The 21825-nt window shown below is 57.0% G+C and overlaps 1 protein-coding gene across 4 annotated transcripts in view; it reads left to right on the top strand.

Annotated features, from left to right (window-relative positions):
- Positions 1-21825, top strand: part of FOXP4 (forkhead box P4) — a 66049-nt gene that overhangs the window by 14088 nt on the left and 30136 nt on the right. For 3 of the 4 annotated variants that reach the window (XM_054803962.1, XM_054803960.1, XM_054803961.1), the window contains exons 2-3: positions 8646-8862; positions 17748-17837. In XM_054803962.1, the coding sequence (XP_054659937.1) occupies positions 8662-8862; positions 17748-17837 (291 nt within the window). In that variant the 5' untranslated portion in view covers positions 8646-8661. Of the gene's footprint in view, positions 1-8645; positions 8863-17747; positions 17838-18884; positions 19033-21825 lie in introns of those variants that run through there. The other variant, XM_054803963.1, reaches the window with a different exon arrangement.

Genomic DNA, 21825 nt, shown 5'->3' with positions numbered 1-21825 from the left:
GCTGGGCTGCGGAGCGATGCCTGGGAGCCTCACCGGGGCTGCGGCGTGTGTGTGCACAAGCGTGTGTGTGCGTGCACCAGTATGTGCACGTACACGTGCACCGCGGTCCATGCTGCTGTGCCGGTCCCTGCCTTTGGGCTCGGGCTCCGCTTTGGCTGCAGACACATCCCATGCCACAGCAGCGATGGGAGGTGCTTTTAATTATTTTAATGGCATTTTGAGGGGGGGGCTTGTGCTGAAAATCCTCCGTATCTTAAAAACCTCGTCCCATGTGGAAGTGCAGAGCGGCTCTTGACGGCGAGTTGTGCGTGTTGGGAAATCACACCGCCTTCTTCTTCCTGGGTTGGTGGGGTTTTTTTTCTTTTTTTTCCTGGGAGTTTGGAGTATTTGTTCCCTATGAATTTTTTCCCCACCCTATTCATTATCATTTTTGTTAATTAGATCGTGATGGGGAATGGTCTCTATTCAAAAGAAAAACCTCTGAGATGTGTTTTTACAAGTGCGTGTGCGTTTCGGGGCGGGGGGGGAGAGGGAGCAAAGATGCTTGAAAGAAATCATTTTAAGAATAATTTCTTCATAAAGCTCTTTAAAAAGAAAAACCCAGGTCCCCTTCCCCCACCACGGCCACCTCCCCTCGGCCCCCCCTAATTAAACGATTTGAATTTTCACGTTAACCGCTTGGTGCTTCCTCGGCGCCTCAGATGATTAGAAAGGGATATTCATTTATGCCTTTTAAACGCCGCCCCGATTAAAATCAGAGAGATTTTTTCCTTCATCAAAATCTAACATCCTTGAAAAATTAATTTGATGCCTCTTGTTATCAATTAATTGAATCTCGTTGGGAGAGAGGCTTGTACGGCGGGTGGTTGGAGCTGGCCCTTCTGTTCTTAGTTGCTTTCCCCCCCTCTCTTCTCCCTTCTGCTGCTGCTTCCAAACACTGTGACATTATAAAACTCTGCCTTTTTTTATATTATTTTTACTCATCTCATAAAATAAATGAATAGAACTTGGTCTTTCTTCCCACCCTCCTCCCCCATTCCCTTGAGTTCCTCTTGTATGAAAGACCCTTTCTTTTTTTTTTTTTTTGCTTCCTTTCTCTCATCCCCCTTTCCTATAACTTCCGAGACGGGGAGAGAAAGAAAGTTGGGGCTCTAGCAATTTCTCGGCGTAGCAAAGCGGCCAGGGTCCGTCTGTCTTTCTTTCTTTAACGGGGGATATTGGATATTTCATTTGAATCTCCCTCTTTTCAATTAAAAGTGCACAGCTCGTTCTCTTAAAGCTGCTCTATTCTCCTCCTCTGTCTCAGCAGCCGGAGAAGCGATTTTCCTTTCTTTAATATTTCAACTCTTTCCCCCGAGACGGGCTGCCTGCGTTTTTTTTTTTAATAGACTTTTTCTCCCTCTATTAAACTTTTCCAATCTTCATCCCTTTATTTTTTTTTTTCATTCCCACCTCTTTAAACAAAAAAAAAAAAAGAGGAAAAGTTTTATAAAATGTAAAGAACTGGGTCATTCAGGAAGTTACTGAAATAACTTTGAAAATAGGTGTTTGCTTCATTTTTACTCTCCGTGGAGTGAATCTACCTGGTTATTCTTCAATCCAGACTCTTCCCTGGTGCCTTGTTTGTTTATGTCCCGTCGTGAATTTGGGGCTGGCGGTTTTGGGGGAGTTTGGCGATGACTCGAGTGAGTGCCGAGGGCATCCCCGCTCGGGGCTGGGGAGGTGGTTTAGTTTCTCTGAAGGATGGATCTGCGCTGGACGCTCGTGGGTGCCCACGGGGTGCTGGGATGGGGGATGGAGGTGGGGTATTATCTCAGTGGGCTCCCCAGGGCTTTGGGGGGGCAGACACACCCCACCCCACCCCCCGGTCCAGTGCCCTGGGCAAAGGCTGATTTGGTGCCAGGGCCACCGGTGTGGGTGTCCCCGTGTGTGTGTCCCCCCCCGTGCCACGCGCTGTCCCATCCATCCCATCGTGGCGTTGGGGGGTTTTGTACCAAGCTGGATTTGGGGTCCTACAGGTGAGAGATGCTGTTGTGTGGCTCCAGCCCTGCCCATCCTCGCTTGGGTGCTTCCTCTGCTCCCCTCTGGGTTACGGAGGATTTTGGGGCGCTCTGCAGGGGGCTGGGGAGACCCCACCCCAGTGGGCGCAGGGGGCTGCAGGGCTGTGCGTGCACTCCAGGGTGTTTTTCCTTTGAATTTCCCTTTGGAACCCACTGGTCAGAAGAAAAGCAAGTTTTTGGGGGCTGAGACATCGGGGGCTGGATCCTGGCACTGCAGTGGCAGCCGGAGTTCCACGGGGGCTTCCCAGAGCTTGGGCTTTGCCCCCCAGCCCCGCTTGCTGCAGCGTGCATTCGCTGGGGCGCGGGTGCTGGACCTGCACCCCGACCCGCGGGGATGCTCCGGCACGGCAGCGGTGAACCACGCCGGGTGCGGACCGCTGGCACCCACCCAGCCGGCACCCACCGAGGGTGCTGCCCCGCTCGGGGTGCCCCTGGGCCCACGCGTGCGGCTCCCGAGCAGCGAGGCAGGAGCCCCCGTGCACCACGTCACTATTTAATTAGACGTCCCTGATTAACAAAACTTGGCGTTCGGCTTCCTCCTGCCCTCATCTTTCCTGGCTCCGAATCAATGGCTTTGATATGCTAATTAGGGAGTAATTTAATTTCAAAAGGCCGCAATTAACAAGGGTGTTGTGGACATGCTGTAGTTAAGCGGCGTAATCTAATTTGCATTAGTAACAAGCAGGGACTAATTAGAAGCTTAATTAGACACTTAGACGGCTCTTGTGTTTACTTTCTTAATGAGATGGAGTGGGGCTCTTTTTTTTTTTTTTTTTTTTTTTTTAATCTTTTCAAGAGCGCAGCGAGGGAAGCGCAGGATGGAGCAGCGGCACCCGGCACGTGCCCAGCACCGGCCCAGCCCGCGTCCGGCCAGCCCTGCGTCCATGCCGGAAGGGATTTTATTTTCCTTGAAGCTTAGCAGGGAACGGGAGAGGTGCCAGCCAGCCATCGGTGTCCCCACGGGGGGTGGCTCGCTGGGGTGGGCACCGGGCAGAGGATCGTCCGTGGGGTTGGCTACGGTCGGGGTGTCCTCGCTGCCGCGTGGGTACGAGCTCGGGAGAGCGCAGGATGCTCCGAGGGCGATGTGTTTTGGGGAGGCAGGTGGGCTCGTGGGGACCCAGGCAGGAGTGGTGCCACGTCCTGCTGACCGGCACGGCACGGTACGGTCCCAGGGGCTTCCCCCGTTGGTGGGGCTCACGCTTCCAGGTGCGCTCCTGGCTCTTGGAGTGAGACGACCCACCTTTTTGGGGAGAAAAAACCTCCCTGTGGTTGTTCTCGCTTGATGTCTGTGCAGCAGCAAATGCCCTCCGCTGCCTGACGGTCGCTTGCGAGCACGGCCGGGGTGCTGGAGGCTTCGTGGCGGGCACGGGGGCTGGGGCGGGTGGGTGAGGAGAGCCGCAGGGGATAAAGGTCTGCCCGCCGGCGAGGGCGAGCGCCCGGAGCTTGGTTCTTCCCTGAGAAGTTGCTGGGAGCGAGATGAAAGTGGGAGATGAAAGTGCCCAGAGGTGAGATCCCGTTAAAGCAGTGCCCGGGCTTAGCCGGTCCTTGGTTCCTTAAATCTCTTCTAATTTACAGTAATGCTCCAGATTCGTTTCAGCTCCCCTAGACTTTTATTTTAATCCCCTTTCCACATTTCCATGTGTTTATGTGTTAATTAAAGGGTAAAAAGCCACTCTCGGAGCAATCCTGGCTGCTGCTTCTCTTCAAGCCAAAGCCTTTTAAGATTAGCGAGCCACTTCAGAAAGCCTTGCGGTGCCGGATCCGGACAGGCAGGTTGCTCAGCTTTCTGTAGCTGGGAGCAGATCCAGTGCCTGGGATCCAGCCTCCCAAAGTCCTCGTCTCCTCCCAGCCGTGCAGAGGACCATCCCACAGAACCCCTGACGGCTTTGGGGGGGATTCGCTCGGTCCGTGCTCCTCCATCGTCTGCCGGTACCCGCAGAAGGAGCTGCTGGCACGGCACGCCTGGCTTCTGCTGCCGGGGGGAGAGCCCTTGCCGTGCTGCGGGGCAGCCCCCTGCTCCCCTCCGGCTCTTGGCGAGGAAGGGTCTGGAAAACTGCTTTGGGGCTGGGATGCAGTGGGAAGGGTGGAAAAAGCCTCCAGAGCGTCGCGGTAGCCGGCTGCTTGTAAATGCATGGCGTCACCTGCCTCTTCTGCGCCATCCCTTGCAAAAACGCGGTTCGGCTCCTTGGCTCACGGAGACAGCGTTTTCCCACCAGTGTTTCCCACTGTTCATCCTCATCCCTCCCGGTTGGTGGTTCCGAGCTGGGGACGCGCTTTGGTTTTGCGACTGGGGAAACTGAGGCCAAGGGGCACCGGCTGCCGTTGGTGTGAGGATGGGGACGGGGGTCAAGGACAGGGACCCGCGGGCAGCGGGGAGGAGGCACCTACTGTGCTGGGTCCGTATGCAGCCCCTGTCCTGTCGGCAGCCCGCAAAGGGCAGCCCAAAGTTAGGGAGCCCCTGAGGACCGCGGTATTGAGGATATTTAAAAATAGGAGAAACAGCAAAAATAGACGTTCAGGCAATCGCTTCTCAGGAGCTCGTGGTCTTGGCTGTACCTGTTTCTGCGGGTCCCGGGGGCCGAGAAGCGCTAGTTAGTTTTGATGTCTATGGAGCTGAATCGAGTGGAGAACCCACATCACTTCGGTTGGGTTTGGATGCCCCAAAATTTGTCTGGAGGTTTTGGGGAGAAATCATTCTGTAAATGCTTTGTCTCCTGTTCTTGCTCCTAAAGACCCGGGCACAGCTCCCGCGTCCTTTGGTGCACGTCCTTGCTTCGAGTCTGCTGGCTCGCTCGCCTCCGCATTCATCCTCCCCTTTCTGCCGGGGCTCGGAAGGGCTCCGTGGCGATGCCGGGCTCCGTGGCGATGCCGGGCGGCGCAGCGTGCACCTTGTCCTCCATGCGAGACCCTGGGGAGTGTGGCACACGCGTGTGTCGGGCACACGTGCACGCGGCAGGAGCCGTGTCCGACAGCCCAGCCAGCTGATCCGCACCCTCCCTTGCAGGGAAACTCTGGGCATCCATCAGTCTGTTAATTGCGCTAATTAGAGAGTGTGGAGGTGTTAATTGGAAAACCCTGGTATTGTGCCTGTTTGGGGGGGATGTCAATAAAAATGAATTGATGACTTGGCATGGCGCGTGCACTTTACAGGTTAGTGGCAAGTCAGGGGATGTCAAGGAAATGTTACTGCTCAGATGAAGCAATTGTTAATTAAAAAGCAACGGTAATTAATATACTCTCATTGCCATATGGTACTGCTAAAGGCAGGGGGATTCTTTACACCGTTTGTGATTCTCCGTTTCCTTTTCTTTGTCCTGGGAAAGGTGCGGGTTTAAGTAAAAGGGGGGGGGGGAAGGCAGAGTGCCTGTTCAGTGAAGTGATTTTTGAGTCTGAAATGGTAATTAGCAATCCATTTGCGCAGCTTCTGTTGCTCATTGCCATTAGAGGGGTCTCCTCCCCTCCCCTTTTAAGTAAAACCATCCTTTTCTGCTTTATCTGGGTGTTGTATCTTCTGCGATGACTGTCTGGACAGGGTCCCTGCCTTTATGCCTGGGGGAAGGTCTGATCCTGATTAGATCCTCTGGATACCAGTGTATGGAGAATCCCTGAAATATTGGATGTGTTTGAACTAAAATAGATGAAAAGCCGGAGCTGGGATGCTGCAGAGCCCTCCCGTCTGCGCACAGGGATGCACGTGTGCTCCAGTGCTTGCAGCCGGTCGTGCAGCTGGGTTTTGCTCTTCCCAACGCGGCTTCAGCCATCCCGGCTGGAAAGGCACTCATTCCTAATTTAAATCGACTTTATAACATTGCAGACACTAGCTTCATTTTTTTTTTTCTCTTCTTTAAGGTTTTGTAAAACTTTTATATGAATGGAAATATTTTCATTATTATTATTACTTTCTTTTATGACTTCCCTTGCAGTGTTGGGAACCCAGACACACCAGCATCCCAGTAGGGTTTGCGAACGGGAAGTCGAGTTTTACTAGACTTGGAGAGGGAACCCAACTGGCCTGGTGTCCCGGGCTGCGGGAATCACCCGGCTGGATCCCAGCGCCGGTTCATGTGCTCCAGCATCCTGCCTCTGGCAGGGGCTGGGGCCGGCAGAGCAAGCCCACGGTTACAGCTCCTCCACGAGAAGAGATTTCCTCCTAATTCCCAATAGTTAAGCTTCAATTTATGCCCCGAAGCCAGGAAAGTTTTATATCCTTTCCAAAAACTTTTTTTTTTTTTCCTTTTTTAATACTTCCTGTTGTAACTCTGGATATTCTTGTTCTCTGTATAAAAATCAAATCCCTTTTTGAATCCTGCTGAGTTTCTGGCTGTGGCGATGCCTTGTGACTGCCGGACACGGGCAGAGCCCGGCTTTCCCCGCAGGGCCGCTCGCCTGGTCGAAACGTGGAGCAGGCGATGGATTTCAGAAGGAAAATGAGAAAAGGAACAGCAATAACTTAATATTTCTGCAGGCTCTTGTTGGGCGGGGGGGAAAGGAGCAAACGTAGTTTTTGAGGGCAAAAGGCGTTTTCTTTCTCCCAGCTTTTTTTGCTCCTAACGCAGCATCCCTAGGCGAGCGTCCCATCCTTTCCCCATCCCTTCTTGGGAAGCTGCTCCAACCGTGCCGTGCTCTTGCCCCGGCACCCCGGTCCTGTGCTTCCAGCAAAACGGAAGCCCAGTGATCCCGTTAACCTTGAACTCTGCCGCAGCCACCGGTGTGTCACCCTGCGCGGGTTTGGTAGCACCAGGACGGCGGGAGGGAGCCGGCGGCTCCACTTGGGAATTAATGTCAGTCATATACCCTGCGGAAATGACTTTTGAAATGCATATAATCTCAAACATGCAAATGAGAAGCTTGCTTCACCCTGTTTAATATGAATGATCAGCTTCTGAATAGCTATTATTACACGCCACATTTCAGCAATTATGTTGGTCGCGGTTTGTCTTTCTGTCTTTTGGGGCGGGGGGGGAGACGGAGGGGAAAAAGAGAAGAAAAAGGAAGAAACAGTATTTCTTCTCCCTGTCCCTCTTTCTTTATTCCCCTCCTGTTCCGAACTCGCTGGCCGGCTGCAAGCGGTGGCGGGTGAACGCCGATCCCGCTGTGGCTCCCGCGGGTTGGGAAGGAGCTGGTGTGGGTGAGATAAAGCTGTCCCCCTGCTTGTCCACAGAGCAGAGCGTGTGGGGAGGGAGGGAGAGACCCTCGGCACTGGTCCTGTGCCCCCGTCTGCTCTGTGCAGGGCTGGATGTGGCCCCGGGGGGCTCGGCGGTTGCTGGCTGGAGCCGATGCTGGATGCGGGGGTTATTTTTCCTCCGGAGCCAGCCCAGATCTGGGAGTTTCCCCCGGAAAGGGGATCCTGGGGTTCACAGTAACAACCTGCCGCTAATCAAACCTGACTCAGCAGAGGCTCTTGGTCTCTTTGAAGCCAAGCCCTGTAACTCCTCGGGGCTCCTTCCCCTGACCTCTCTGCCTTAATTTAAATCGCATTCAAGACTAGGGGGTGAGGGATGCACTTAGCACCCAGCTCACTGGGGTGCAAGCAACTCCTGCCGCCCGCGGCTCGCCCGGTGCCCAGTGCGTTCCCCCAGCTCGGCGGCTCAGGAGCTGCACAGAGCTCCGGGCAGCTGTCCTGATGCTGCCAGCACCCCGCGGCTCTGTTCCCCGGATTGCTGCAGCCTGCGCGGGCACCCAGGGAGCTCTGCCTTCATGCCCCGGGTCTGATGGGGTGCTGGGCAGGGAGAGGTGACGGGGATAAAACCCATCCACGGGGGGAAAAGTGTTTTGCTGTTGCCTCGCGCGGGGGAAGGTTGTAATTGCGCGAAATGAAGTACCAGAGCTGCGAAACCCGGCTGCCGGGGGCTTGCGTGGGGCTGAAAATAGAGCCCCCAGCTTGGTCCTTCAGGGGCATCTGAGGGGTACGGCAGGAGGAGGGGGTGCGCGGAGGCGTCTGGGAGAAAGGGAGGATTCTCTGACCGACGTTTTCTGGACTCTCGTTTCGCTGCGTCCCAGCTCCGCGGTACCTTTGGGCTTCCTTGACCTGGCGGCAAACTTTCTGCTGGGTGTTTTTTCCTGCTGGGCAGCGCTGGTTTGCTGGGAGCTGAGACACTTTGTGGAAACGTGTCAACTTGGAGGATTTTCATGGTGAAACATGCAGCGCAGGCTCCACGTGCTTGGTGTGCAGTCACTGAAACTTCAACTTCGCTGTCTCCAGTGTCTCAGAGTGAAATATTTTGGGATTCTGCGAAAAATGCCCTGATTTCCTGGGGTTTTCTGTCTTGCGTCATGCTGGGAGAAAGCTGAAAGCGTGGTGTTTTCCTAAGGAATGGGTTGCCCTTGCTTTGCCCCGGTGCTGTACAGGGCCAGCAGTGCGTTCGCAGTCGCTCACGCCGTCGCACGTTCAGTTTTTGGAGTAAATTGAACACAACTAAAACCGGCCGGGGTTTGACGTCCCATCCCTGCATCTCCTTGCCGGACCTCGCGGGGATCGGAGACGGGGCAGGACGGGGACGGGACGTGGGGCAGGCGGCGGTGGGGATGCCGACCGGGGATTTCAGACTCTCTTCTCAGGCTCTGCTCTCTCCTCCTCCTCCTCAGGTCCTGCTAGCAAGTCATGATGGTTGAATCCGCCTCGGAGACGATACGGTCCACTCCCTCCGGCCAAAACGGGGTCAGCAGTCTCAGCAACCAGCCCGATGGCGGCGGGGGCGGCGCAGGCGGCGGCGGAGGGGGTGGAGGGCGCGAAGGAGCCGCGAGCGGGGAGACCAACGGCGAGATGAGCCCCGTGGAGCTCCTGCACTTCCAGCAGCAGCAGGTAGGAGGGACGCCCGGCTTCCCGCTCTTACTGCCTTCCGCAGGGCAACGTGGAATCGGGTCCTTTGAGGATTTGGGGGCAAACACTCGGTTTTACCCGGCCCAGGAGGCGGGTTGCACCAGACTCAGTCATCCCTGTTGAAGCTGGGGTGCAAGTGCTGTCCCGAAAAGCAGGTGCCTGTCCTTCCCTGGGAGATGGAGCTCATCCATCCGAGCATCTCGTGGGCTGGTGCCTGCTGCCCCAGAGACGGCTGCGGTTTGGGGGGCAGGTCCTGCCTGTGCTGGTGGGGTCTGCCTGCTCAGGGCCCCCTTGGTGGGGGGAAAGCGGTGCAGGACAAGGAGGAGGGCTGTGAGGGCAGAGTAACGACCTGTTGGCTGTAAAACAAGGAGCAGGTTTTCTCTGAGTCTGTGTTTGGTCACCCAGGTGGGTGACTGGAGGTGGTCCCCCGTTCTCTGGGACTCCTGGTGCCTTCAGCTGAAGAATTAACCTCAGACGTGTGGCATAAAACACGTGTGACTGCGACATGTGCGTGCAACAGCTCTGTCCTCGAGCACACGTGTGTGCACCGCAGGGAGCCCATGCGTGGGAGCTGCACGGCACGCATCTCCCCGTGCACGCCCGGGCAGCTGTGGGGAGGGGGGACGTGTGTGCGTGCCTGCAGGTTACCTTTCAAAACAAACTTTGGAGAAAACATAAATTTTCCTCCTCGGATACTAAATAAGGCAATAATCCCTGCCTCGTATAGAGATCGCCTCCCTGAGCCATAAATTCCAGCGTGAAAGCTGTAAAAAATTGCTGTGTCTGATACTTTAGTAGTGAGTGCTGTAAATCCATTACCTGAATAACAGCCGTTTCGCACGCAGTTAAGCCCCTGTTCCCCTGATCCGAAGGGTAATCATGCGTGTAATGCTGCTGCGAGTCACCCCTGCGAAGGAGCCGCCGCTCGCTCCCCTCCCCGCGCCGGGGACGGCCCCGAATTTCGCAGAGCGGCAGCCGGAGCCGGGGGTGAATAGGAGATGCTTGTTGCTGCGCGGCCGAAGTGGTGCAGGTTGGAGGGTGAGCGGCGCGGTTGTGAAAAACGGGGTTCTCTCTTCTGGAAAATAAGGGAAAAAGGGGGTTTTGCAATGCGGAGCGCCGCTGCTGTTGGCTCATCCCTGCGGATGCTGCTCCCTGAGCTCGCCCTGTAAGTCCTGCCCTGCCCGAGGCACGGCCGATGTTTGATTTCACCCTTTTGCATTTCTCCTTTCGGATGCCCGGTGTAATTACCCTGGGAAACTCGCCGGCATCTGGAATTATGAAGGCAGAGAGTTTGGTAAACTTCCAAAAACAAATGACATCTGCAATGACAGCACCTTGGGGGGAGGAAAAAAACCCATCCCAAGGACTATCAATCTTCATGCTTCAGGGAACAGGCTGAGCACCAGCTGGGGTCAGGAATAAATGTCCCCATATATAGAGTTTTGCACAATTAGGTGCTTTATGAAGGCTTTACACCATCCTCGCGCGCATCCAGCATTCGCCCCTTGTTGCAGGCGGCTCCCGGACCACTGGGCTGTTCCAGTCTGACAGCTCCTCCGTCCTGGCTCTGCCGCAGCTCCCGAAACGCCTGCGCTCAATCCTTATTCTTATTTAACTGCATGAAATCCCCAAGAAACGTTAGGAAGCCTGGAGGGGTGGGAACCCGCCACTCGACCACCCCACCAGTGACGGAAAACTCCACGTCCGTAGGGGTTTGCTTGGGCGACGCAGCTCCCCTGCCCTCGGTTTTGGCTGGTTTTGCACCTTTTGGTAAAACGAGCTGGTTTTGACTTTCTTTGGTGCTCAGAGTCTCTCTGCTTTCACCCTTTTGAAAGGGGCGAACCCGGACAGCCCTGGGGCTTCTCTGGGCTGTGGGCACTTCTCCGGTTAAAACGCGTCTCTGAGGACGCTGCCCAGAGGCGAGCGCCCCGGGTGGGAGCTTGCGGGGAGGTGTGTGTATCGCGGGGTGCTCAGGGACCCCCGAAGCTGCTTTGTGGCCTCTGGGGAGTCCCCGGAGCAAGAGGACGCGGGTGTCCGGCTGCACCAGCCCGGCTTTGCCAGGACGGGAGCTTCCCTCTGCGGCACGGGCTCTGCTCCACGGTGGAGCACAGTTTGCTGTCGCCGTCCCCGGCTGCGCCCGGTCGGTCTGTCCGCCCCGATCCGGGTGACTGCAGAGCATCCCGTGGTCCGGAGAGGCTGGAGGGAGAGCGGGAGCCAGGCAGGATGGGGTGGGGAAAGGCCACCCCCCTCCCCTCGCTCCCTCCCTCTCCCCCCCCCAGCCCAGGGTACGGCGTTCGGGTTAAATCCCTGGATTTCAATGGCGGGATTCAGCTGAAAAGCTTGAATAGCGCACGTCCGCATTGTGCCGGGGTTGGCGGAGGGGAGAGGTCGGCCAGGGGCATGGGAGGGCTGCCCGCCGGCCGGGGTCTCCCACTGCCGTTGCTGTGGGAACGTGGCGAGACCTCCAGCGCGCTGCCATCCTCCAGCCGGGCTCCAAAGGGCCCCGCCGCCTCTGCGCATTAATGAGTTTTTAACGTGGGGGCCGGCCCCTCGCCCCCCGCCATGCCGCTCCCCCCTCACCCCGTAATCCTCGCCGGAGGAAGGCTGGGCAGGAAACGGGGCGGTGGCGTGATGGGGGTGTTGCGTCCGGGAGAAAGATGGGGGATGCTCCGGCTTGGGTATCGGGGTGCAGCGCTGCACCCCACGGCGGCAGGGGAGGCCCACGGGTGGGCATCGCACGGGGCCGCGGCGCCGAGCGGGGACTGGTCTCCGATGATTCGGGTTTCTCCAGGGTTTCCCTGAGTTCCTGCAAAAAATCCTGGGTCTCCAGGTCTTCTCCTGGAGCTGGGGTTTAAAGCCGTGGGGTGCGGGGAGGCTGGGTCTCAGGGGTCCTTGTGATTTTGGGGTGCAGGGGACGGTGGGGTGAGAGCGCAGAGGTGCTCGGAGCAGGGACATCTTGGGGGAATCGTGGGGAAAGTCCCCGAACCCGGCAGCTGCACGGTAGCTCTTTGCAACTTGCCATCCCGTGGAAAAGGAGCCATCTGGAAAATCCAGCCGCCCTAGCGTTGTTCGGCAGGTTTTTTATTATGCAAAAAAAAAAAAAAAAAAAAAAAAAAATTTGCAGTTTATTGTAGACACATGTCAAAGAAATGTTAAGTTATTAAACAAAAATAAGGCAAAAAACACCCCCAGAAGCAAATCAGACTTTTTTGGTAGTTAAAGAAGGGTGTGGATGGGGGGAGGAGAGGCGCTTCTCTGCCATAGGAAAGATACCGTTCCATAAAACATGTGATCACATCTCAAATATATTGTGTAATCTGCTATTATTAGGGTATTTAAGATAAAAATGAGACTGGCGCACTTAAGTGAAACTCATCTCTCTATTAGGTTCCTTGATTTATATTTCATATTTTACTGAGTACAAATGCAGAAGAGGTTTTTTCCTTCCCCCCCCCTTTTTTTTTTGTTTCGTTTCAGGGGGTGGGATTGTTGGGAGCTTGTTCCTTGTGTTCTTCATTAGTGGAAATGGGTTTAACCCCTCGCCTGCGAGGATTGAAGAGTCAAGAGTGGAGGAATAAAGTCCAGAAGCATTAGCGTGTGCAGCGAAAGGGCAAACAGCTGGGGCCGAGAGAGGCACAGAGCCGCTTGTAAAAAGGATTTTTTTTTTTTTTCTTTTTTCCCCTGTGAAGAATTGTGTCATTTTTGTTAATTTTGATCTCTCTGAGCCATTTGGTTCTGGTTAAGCAGGACCGGGGCTGGGCTGGGTGGAAGTGCTTCTCAATATGGCATCATTTACCGTTAATATCCATCTAAAAATATCCGTGTGTGTGTTGTTTTAATAGCGCTAATTCTGGAATGTGACGATGTCATTTTTATGAGGTTAGTGTAAAAAATCTTTTTTTTTTTTTAAAAAAACATTTTTTCATCCCTTCCCAACCTCTTTCTACCCTCCAAAAGGAAAGGAGGGAAAAGAGAAGATACAGACTCTCTTTATAGATCCTCTTTCTGCCCCCTTCCTTGCAAAATTCTTGGTTTAATATCGTTTTTAGGGCGGTTTTTCACTCATTGGAGGTTAAAACCCCATGCAAAGCTTTGATCCCATCCGCGTGGAAAATCCCTGGGCTATTTTTGGGCAGCGGTTCACACCGCGGGCCGGGTGAACGCCGGCACGCTGCTTTTGGCTCGGGCAGCCGGAGCGTCCGGGCACCGCTGGGCGTAATTAAAAAGTACACCCTCGTAAAATGAAATACCTGGTAGAACAAGGTGGGTTTAAAAATACCCTGGACAGGCTTTCCCGTCGTGCCGTTTGATGTTTCGGGAGGCTGGGGCTTGTGCGTTTGGAAAGACCCGTCGACATCTCCATCCCCGCCAAACTTTTTTGAACCTCTTGACCTATTTCTTCCCAATTTGACCAGGCAACGGGAGGCCTCAGGGAGTCTCAGCTCGGGCGGGTTTGGAGGAAGAAAAGGCAGCCAGGCAGGGACGAGGGGTTAATGTAGGGGCCGAAGCGTGGGTCAGCCCCCCAAATCGGGCTGGGAGCTGCCGGCTCCTCTCCCTGGGTCCTCCAGCGCTGGGGCCGGGTGGGACCTGGCGTTCCGGTGGGAGACAGAGAAGTTTGTGGCATTGGCCACGGGGAAGGCAGCCGAAAGCTGCCCCTCCTGCCGGCCTGCGCCCCCTCCGTCGCGTACAGGGATGGAGGTGTGGAGCCCTCCTGGCCGGAGCACGAGCCTTCGGGCGAGGAATCAGTGATGCTCCCTAGGTACGTTGGCGGAAGCTGGGGTGACGGGCTGCTCCGCCGCCACACCGTGAGACGCTTTTGCCTGAAGTCAGGGCAGGATCCGGGGAACTGGAGGGATTCGGTGTCTCCGGGGAGAGGCGAGCATCCCCGCGGGGTGGGCACCCCGAGAGCCCCTTCCTGCGCTCAGAAACCTCCGCTGCCGTGGGAGCAGCTCGGGGCTGGTCCTGGCCGGGCGCCTGCTGTCTGGACGGAGCCTTCGCCGCGCCTGGGATTAACGCCAAGCGCGGTTTATTTATTGACCCCCTCCCTGTCCCAGCACACACCTTCCAGCCGCTCTCATCTCTCCCAGCAATAACTGGTGCGTTACGTGCCCCCGCACAGCCCGAGGCAGTCGTGGGCCACCCCCAGCAACCCCCGGGTCACCATCCTCTTCCTCAGCCCTGAAACACGCTGCTGCTGCTCTCGAGGAGGGCAAAGCCAAACAGCATCAGCTCTTGACGTAAGCGTCTGAGACATTACAAACTTTTTTTATGGGATAATTTGCTGATCAAAGGGAGCCATCCAGGAGCATGATGAATTTGACACAACCCATTCGTTCCTAATTACGGGTAACATGCTAATGACTCTTGAATAACACTATGCAGCAGGATACAATTTTTTAAAAAAAATCATTTTTTCTCCGGTTCACAGAGCCAGGAGGTGAAAGCCCATCCACTCCCGCGGGGGAGACTTTCTTCCTTCTGCTTCCACGTCTCCGCAGCCCTAAGGAGAGGCGGTGGGCAACACCTTCCTTGCTCATCCCTGGGGAAAGGCTTTATCCTGTCAGAACCTGGGCTGGTCCTCCTGCCCTGTGTGTGAGGGTAACAAATGCAGATAACGTGGGGGTCTGCATCCCGAAATTCAGTTCTCGGGGCTCCACCTGCCTTGTGCAGCTGTGCAACAGGTTTGCAGAGCCAGGGCGCTGCCAGCCAGAGCATCCTTCGTGTGCAGGGTGAGCTGAACTTAGGCGTAAGTGGAAATTGGTGGCGGGGAAGGAGGGAGGGGGCAGCTCCGGGGCGCTGCCGGAGAGGCCCCTGTGTGCAATTGTAAGGCCATGTCATTTTTTCCCCCCCCCCCCCCCTGTAAATCTTGTAATTTCGTGCTTCAGAGCACAACAAAGTGAGAGAGCCAGCGGGGAGTGAATTAAATTCCCCCCTGAGAGGTGGCGTGGGGTGGGCGGCCGGCGGCGGGGCTGAGCCAGCCAGGTGCTGGGGACTCGGTGGCACCCGCGGACCAGCCGGTATTTGGGTTTAGAAGGAGAGATTCTGGGAGAAGTCCTGCCTAGCCCTTTGTCTGGGTGCTGGCATTACGTCTCTTCGGTTTTTCCCTTCTTTGCTGTATTTTCCATACCTGCTGCACCGATTTTTGTTGGGCTGGGGCAGGGACCTGCCTCACTGAGTCGCTCTGTGAGTCCTTGCAAAACTGGAGGAATTTCATGTGGTGCAGACGGAGAAACCAAATCCATGCAAACCTCTGTCAGACACGTGGAAAAATAGATAAAGCTCGGACGGGCGATGTGCACGCATGAGATGCAGCCAGCGGTCCGGCGCTCATCCTTGGGTGGGTGTCTTGGACCTGCCGGCTCTGCTGCACGCTGGTGCTGAGCAGCCATCGATTGAATTCCTCCACCCTTGGCTTTTAACTGGAATTACTGTTTTCATTTCAAAAAGTAATTAAAATATCAGACCTTGAGCTGTCATAACTGTCACATGGTTTTTGTGTTCACATTACCAATGCACATCTATTACTGTTAATAACAGGGAAATAACGTGCCCGCAGAGAAGCGTTGCCTTGCGCTGGGGCTGCGTCGACTCAGGGACTCGGACCACGGGTTCGTACCATCAGTGATTCCCAGCAGCAAATTGCCACCTTTGTCCTCAAGGATTTTTATTTTTTTTTAAGTCGTATGGATAAAGTGAGTTTGCAAGTTTAGTGGTCACGCAGTTTTTGCGAATCCCCAGCAGCCAGCCGGGGATGCTCGGGAAGAGGCGGTGGGCACGGGGCAGTGCTGGGTGCCCCGGCGCTGGGCACACCGGGTGCTGGGTACGCCCTGGGTGCAGCCCTGGCAGCTTGTGGGCGGGTAACAGTAGGATCCCAGAGGTTTTTGAAACTCCTGGACTTTTTTGGGGCACGCGCATGGTGACAAACACGGCAGGGCAGAGCGGGTCGTGTGTCTGGAGCACAGCCGTTGGGTTTGGGTCCCCTGCTAGGAAATGATATTTTTGTAGATAAACCAGCCAAGGCTGCGTCTGCTAACCCCTCTGCGCGCAGGGGCTTTGGCAGCAACTTTAAAATTACCTCTCGGTTTGCAAATGCACTTCTAACGCCTGTCCACATGCAAAGAGAGGGTCGGAAGGCTTTTAATCACAGGAAAAACAGTGGTGGCACAGCTCGGACATCTTTTGCTCTAAATCCATCCCGTACGCTCTTCCCAAGCAAGCCCTGCAGAGAGGAGCATAAAATGGGACCTTTTGATTAAAACGCAGGTAATGAGTTTTCATGGGTGCTCCGCTGAGCATTGTTCAGGGGGGCTGTGGGTGCTCCTTGGTTTGCAGAGGTTAACTGAATAGGCGAGCGGACAAATTGTGTGTCCAGGTGCATCCACGCCGCAGGTTTGCAAGTGGATTTGGCAGGGAGGGATGGAGAGGCGGCGTGCGGGCTGGGGGCTTTCTTCTTTATAGCTGGAAACGTGGAGAATTAACAAGTGGCCCTTTCTCGGGGCGCGCGGCCGTCTCCTGGAAGCCGGGGCGGTGATTTCCGTCCGGGGTGATGACAGCCGGGGGAACCCGCGTGCCGCTGGCGGCACCGCCGAGCCGGGCTCTGACCCTGCACCGGGTGGTAATGCAAACCTGTCCTGCAGGCAGGGCTACAATGGCTTGGTTGTTCAGAAAGGTACCCAAAAAGAAAAAAAAAAAAAATGCCCTTAAAAGTGAAACTAGGGAGCACACGAGGAAGTGGGTCTGGGAGCAGCAGCTGGGTACCGCAGGGTTGTTTTCATTAGAGCTTTATTCTTCCTGCCGGCTCTCGGCTCCGGAATGAAGTTCCTTTTCTGGGCTTGCACGCGCACACCGGTGCTCGCCCTCGGCCGTGCTTGCCTCTGACGGGCCGGCTCACGCTTGCTCCTCTCTGCTCCCTGTCTCTCTGCAGGATTTTCCTTATTTCACCTACTGTCTTCGGCTGCCGACAGTGCTGTGCACAGCTCGCTCGCAGTTCCTTGTGCCTGCGTGTGTTTCCACAAGTGCTTTTTATCGATTTATGTTGGTTTCTCTCTCCTTTGCCTGTTGTGCGGCTTTCCAGCGAGACACCTTCATCCCTGCGAACAAGCAAAGGAAAATCATAACTTTTTCTAGGCAAACACCCATGAGAATAAGCAGGTTTCCTCTTGGTCACTTGTGCGAGTTACTAAACTCCTGCATCACTGTAAACTCCGTGCGGACGTGTGCGTGGATTATTAATTTAGGGTGTAATCCTGCACTTGGCCTGACCGGAATCTGGGTGGCGACCGGGACTTTTTGGTGCTCCAGCATGACAATCAGATGTAAAATTAAATACACACAGGAGCTTTAGACACGAGGGATGTCGGCTGCAGCAGAAGTGCAGCGGTGGCTACGTGCAAGGGTGAAATAAATCAGCCGGGAGCCGGCCCCTCCGCCGGACCTTGGGTCGGGTGCCGGTTGTGCCGGGCCAGGGGACGCCTGCGCCGGGGCTGGGGGAGGCTGGGGACGACCCTCGTGAAAACCTGCCAGAGCCACGGAGATGCTGGACCTGGTGCCTTGCGGAAGATGGGGCAGGGGTGGGAGGAGGTAGGATTGCCCCCAGGTCCCTGCGGCCCTCGGTGGGGTAGGGAGAGCAGTGGGCTGCAGTGGGACGTACTGGTCATACCGGTGCGGCAGGAGAGAGCACGTGGGGAGCGTTGGGGAGCGCTGCCCCCCTCGCGCATCGCTCGCACCCCGTGAATCAAACCCGTGGAGAACTAGTCCAGCCGGCCCCGCGTCTGGGCGCTGCTCTGGGGAGCTGGAGGGGGAGCATGCCCGGAGGAGGAAGAGGGGGCACCCTTCCTCCTGCCCACCCTGCTGTGTCTCTTTTGCAGGCTCTCCAGGTGGCACGCCAGTTCCTGCTGCAGCAGGCCACGGGGCTGAGCTCCCCCAGCAGCAATGAGGGCAAGCAGCCGGCGGTGCAGGTGAGCCCCGAGACGCGCGTGCGCGTGTGTGTGTGTCCCCGTCACCCCCTTTTCGGGAAGGGCTCAGCTGCAAACTGGTGCTGTGGGAAAGTGCACGTGCAAACAGACGTCACCTCCGTCTTTGGGGTGGCTAAAGCACCCCAGGAGCCCACAAAGAGTTAAATCCCCTGTAAACCTCCAGAAGTTTCTTGGGGTTTGGGAAAGGGTGATGTGAGGGAGGGGCTGGCTCCAGGTGGGGTAAGGACCAGGGAGAGAAGGTCACTGTGTGCCACCATTCCCTGGGACAGCATTTCGGATGGGGAGGTGCGGAGTTTCCGAGTGTCGGGGCACCCCGAGATTGATGCTGGATGCTGGGGTGCAGGGGCTGGGTAAGGGACGGTCCTTCGGGGCCGGGGCAGGTCCTCCAGTGTGGGACAGCCACTGGGACGGGACGAAGGCCCAGCTGGGGTGCGGGGTTTGTGGCACTGGCAGGAAAATGGGGCTTTGGGTGGGCGCAGCACCCTTGGATGGCATCCTGCTCCCGTAGGGGAGGGGGGACCTCCCATCTGCTGCCCTCCGCCGCCGAACGGAAAGGGGCAGAAAAGAGGGGGAGGGAGAGGGGAGGGAGAGGGGCAGAAGAGGGGTGTGAACCTGGAGAGAGGGGGAGGCAGAAAGAAGCAAAGCCCAGGCGATGGGAAGTGACAATTTAAATAGCTGTGCGGAGGGGCTCTCCCTTCAGGCTAATTAAATTTATCGGAGAACAGCAGGTTACCTTATTAGAGCCACGTGGGTTTAATTAACAAAGGAAAGTAATTAGCACAAGCGCTCTCAGAGCTGGAGGTCCTGCCTATGCCAGGCTGAGCCGGCACGGCAGCGGGAGGGTGGCGAGCGCCGGGGGTGGGACGGGCAATCGCCAGCTCCCGTCCCGGCTTGGCGAGCCACGTGGCCGGGGCACGGCTGAGCCTCGGCTGGCAGCGAGGGCCGTCCCGGTGCTGCCAGTGCCGGGGGGCTCGTGGGGACCAGGGGGAGCCCGGAGCCCCCCCGGCCGCTCACCAGGTTGGGAAGCGGCAGCCGGGTACGAGCAGCGGGAATTAGTCAGGGCTTCTGCGGCACAAACAGGCGGCTTTTTCCAGTGGTGCTCGCAGGAAGGAAATGCAGTCACTGCATGGAAAATGTCTGCGAAGGACAAAGGCAGCGGGGGTGAAGTCAGATTCCGGTAACCGGCGCCTCGCTCTCCTCCGTGGGTGCGCGTCCCTGCCCGCGCTTCTCCTGCCCGCGCTCCTTCCCCTGCCCGTCCCTTGCTGCTTTCCCCGGCTGCGATGTGCTGGCGCTTCGCTCGCTTGCCGCTCGCTTAACGTCCCATTCCGCCCCTCTCTGCCGCTTTCTCTCGCCTCCCCTCCCTGCCCATCTGGCCGACGGCTTTGCTGGAGCGAGCTGGATCTGCCTTCCTCTCCCCTCCTCCCTTTTTGTGTTGCAAAAGGACTTGTGAAAGTTGTAGACGTGAGTCAGAAATAGCTCATAACTCAGCAGCGACCGGCCTCTTCCTCTCCCCCCGCCCCGGCGGCCCGGCCGGCAGCTGGAGCGGGATCTGACCGAGGGGAGATAGAGGATTAAGCAGGCTCCTTTGAAAGGAAGTTTATCTAACGGCAGAGTGGTGTGGATGAGACTGGCCAGGATGGCTGGAGGAGGAGGGAGGCTGGGTCCCAGCGCAGCAGCCCCTGGCTGGGGAGGGAAGGGGGAGCGCAGCAGGACTGGGGCGGGGGGCTCATCGCGATGTTTGGGAACCGGGGTGCCCTCGGTGTGCCAGCCCAGGCTCCTGCGGGCTTTGCCTGCAGAGATGCAGCTGGGACTGGATTTCCACATCATTTGGGTATTTTGGGGAGCAGCTGGTTCAGTGGCCTCCCCTCAGCTCTCTGCCCGCCGGCTCCCAGCCCCCAGTCCCAGCGGGCAGGAGGGTCCCAGCGTCGGCAGAGAGAGCAGGAGCCCCAGCACCCAACGCCCAGCGGTGCTGCGAGTTCCTGCGCTGGCCGACACCGGGCGCTTGCCTTTGCAGCGAGCAGCTCCCTGCCACCTTGCTGATGGGGACGGGACGTTTATGGGGCACCGAGCCAGCAGGAATATTAACGACAGCCGGCAACAGCGTGCTCTTAAAAACAAACAAGGAGCTGCTGGGCTCGATGGGCATTTTTTTTTGGAGTCTGAACCTTCTCTCCCCCCAGATGCCTGGAGGTGTGCATGGAGAGCCTCACAGCTGGCACTCGAATTACAGCTGCAGCTTTAAAAAAATGGCAGAAAACCCCACCCTGAAACATTTTTCAATGGTTTTATTTCTTTACAACTTTAAAACCGTTAGAAACTTGGAGGATGCTGACAAAGTGTTGCATCTGAGGACTTCTGCTGCAGATGGTCTGCAGGGTGCTCCTCTCCTGCGCGAGGCTGGTTGGGATCAGCAGATCCCCCCAGGGATCCTGCCGGCATGGGGAGACGCTGCCGGCATCCGGTAAAGCCCGTGGCACCAGGTGCCGGAACGTGTTTGGAAAGGCAGCGCCCCACGTTTCTGGCTTGGAGGCACCGCTGAATCGTGGGGTGCCCTTTTTGGGGTCCCTTCCCCAGCTCAGGCCTGGAGCCGGGGGTCTCCCAGCCTCTGGCGGGAGCAACTTGCTGAGGTTAAAAAGCCTCTGAAACGGGAGAGGGGCTGAAGGGCGCTGAGGGAAGGGGAGAGGAGTTTGGAGCAAACTGCGGGAAATTGCTTTTCTTTTGTCTGCTGCGGCGGGGAGGGCAGCAGAGCGGAAAAGTGTATTTTGTTGATTTGAAACTTGAGTGAAATGGGTAATGAAGACAGATCAATACCAGCCCTTCTGCGTTCCCTCTCCAGGAAAAAATACAGCAGCCCGTCCGTCTCGGCTTGCGCGGTGCTAGATTTTTCCATCTGAACTCGCAGCACCGCCGTCTGTCCCTGCTCCCCGCCACCGCTCCCCCTCCTCCTTCCCGGAGCCCCCGGCTCTGCCGGCCCGTAGCCCCTGCCACCGCCCCAGCCCGCTCCGCCATCCCCACCACCGCGATGGCAGCAACGGCGTTTTGGATTAACGGGGGAGCAAAGGAGTCACTTCAGCCCCCGCAGATTTCATCGGTGTGACGAGCTGTGCCAGCGCGCCGTGCCCATGGAGGAGATGTGGTCCCCGGGGGATCCTGCCCGGGTGATGCTCAGGGGCAGCAGCTCACCCCAAGCCGCGGCAGGACCGTGCCAAGGAAGGGGCCGCCCGGCAGCGAGCGCTCCAGCGTGCTGTAGCCTCTGCCGCGAGCATCCCCCAGCCAGCTCCCTTTCAACTTTTAGCGACTCGCAGCCCAATTATGCGTGATTAGTGCCTCCCCGGCGGGGCGGCTGCGCTAACGAGGACGCACATTGGGTTGAACACGCAGGGGATTGATTCCTCCTTTTCTTTGCGTGCAGCTGAACATCAGAGGCTGGTTGTCCTCCACGCAGCTACGCCAGCACCCGCTCGCCCGCTCACCCCGTGCTGCTGCCCTCCTCCTGCCGCCCCCACCCAGGGCAATTACTCCTTTGGTGCTAAGGCCGTTCAAGGTATTCATAGAGTAACCCCGCGGCCTCAAAACCCAGCCTAGCACATGGGGCTGGAGCTCCCTTGCAGATCTGGGTTTGGTTTCTCTGACCCTGGGTAGGTTTTGGTCTCTGTCCCATCTTGGTGAGGTCCAGGCGCGGTGTGCGCAGAGGGGGGTAGAGGCTGGGCTGTGTTTGGGTGGCTCTGTGCCACCCGGCGAGGTACGCGTAACGGTGACTGGGGTTGTGCGGTGTGAGCAGCATCGCTGCCTGGCCCTGGGCGGTGGAAGCTCTTGCGGATGGTCTGAGGCAGCTGGATCTCAGAGCTCGGCCGGGGGTGCTGAGCGCAGGAGGGGACCCATGGATGCGCCTGCTCGTTTTGGCTGGCTTCAGGATGAAAGGTTTGCTCTCTGCCAGCTGCGGCAGTGAGAAGTGGGTGCTCGGGGGGGA

This window comes from Grus americana, chromosome 25 (assembly GCF_028858705.1).
Source record: "Grus americana isolate bGruAme1 chromosome 25, bGruAme1.mat, whole genome shotgun sequence".
In the NCBI taxonomy this organism is placed as follows: Eukaryota; Metazoa; Chordata; class Aves; order Gruiformes; family Gruidae; genus Grus; species Grus americana.
The sequence above is the reverse complement of the archived record's forward strand: the minus strand, read 5'-3'. Positions and strand labels throughout refer to the sequence as shown.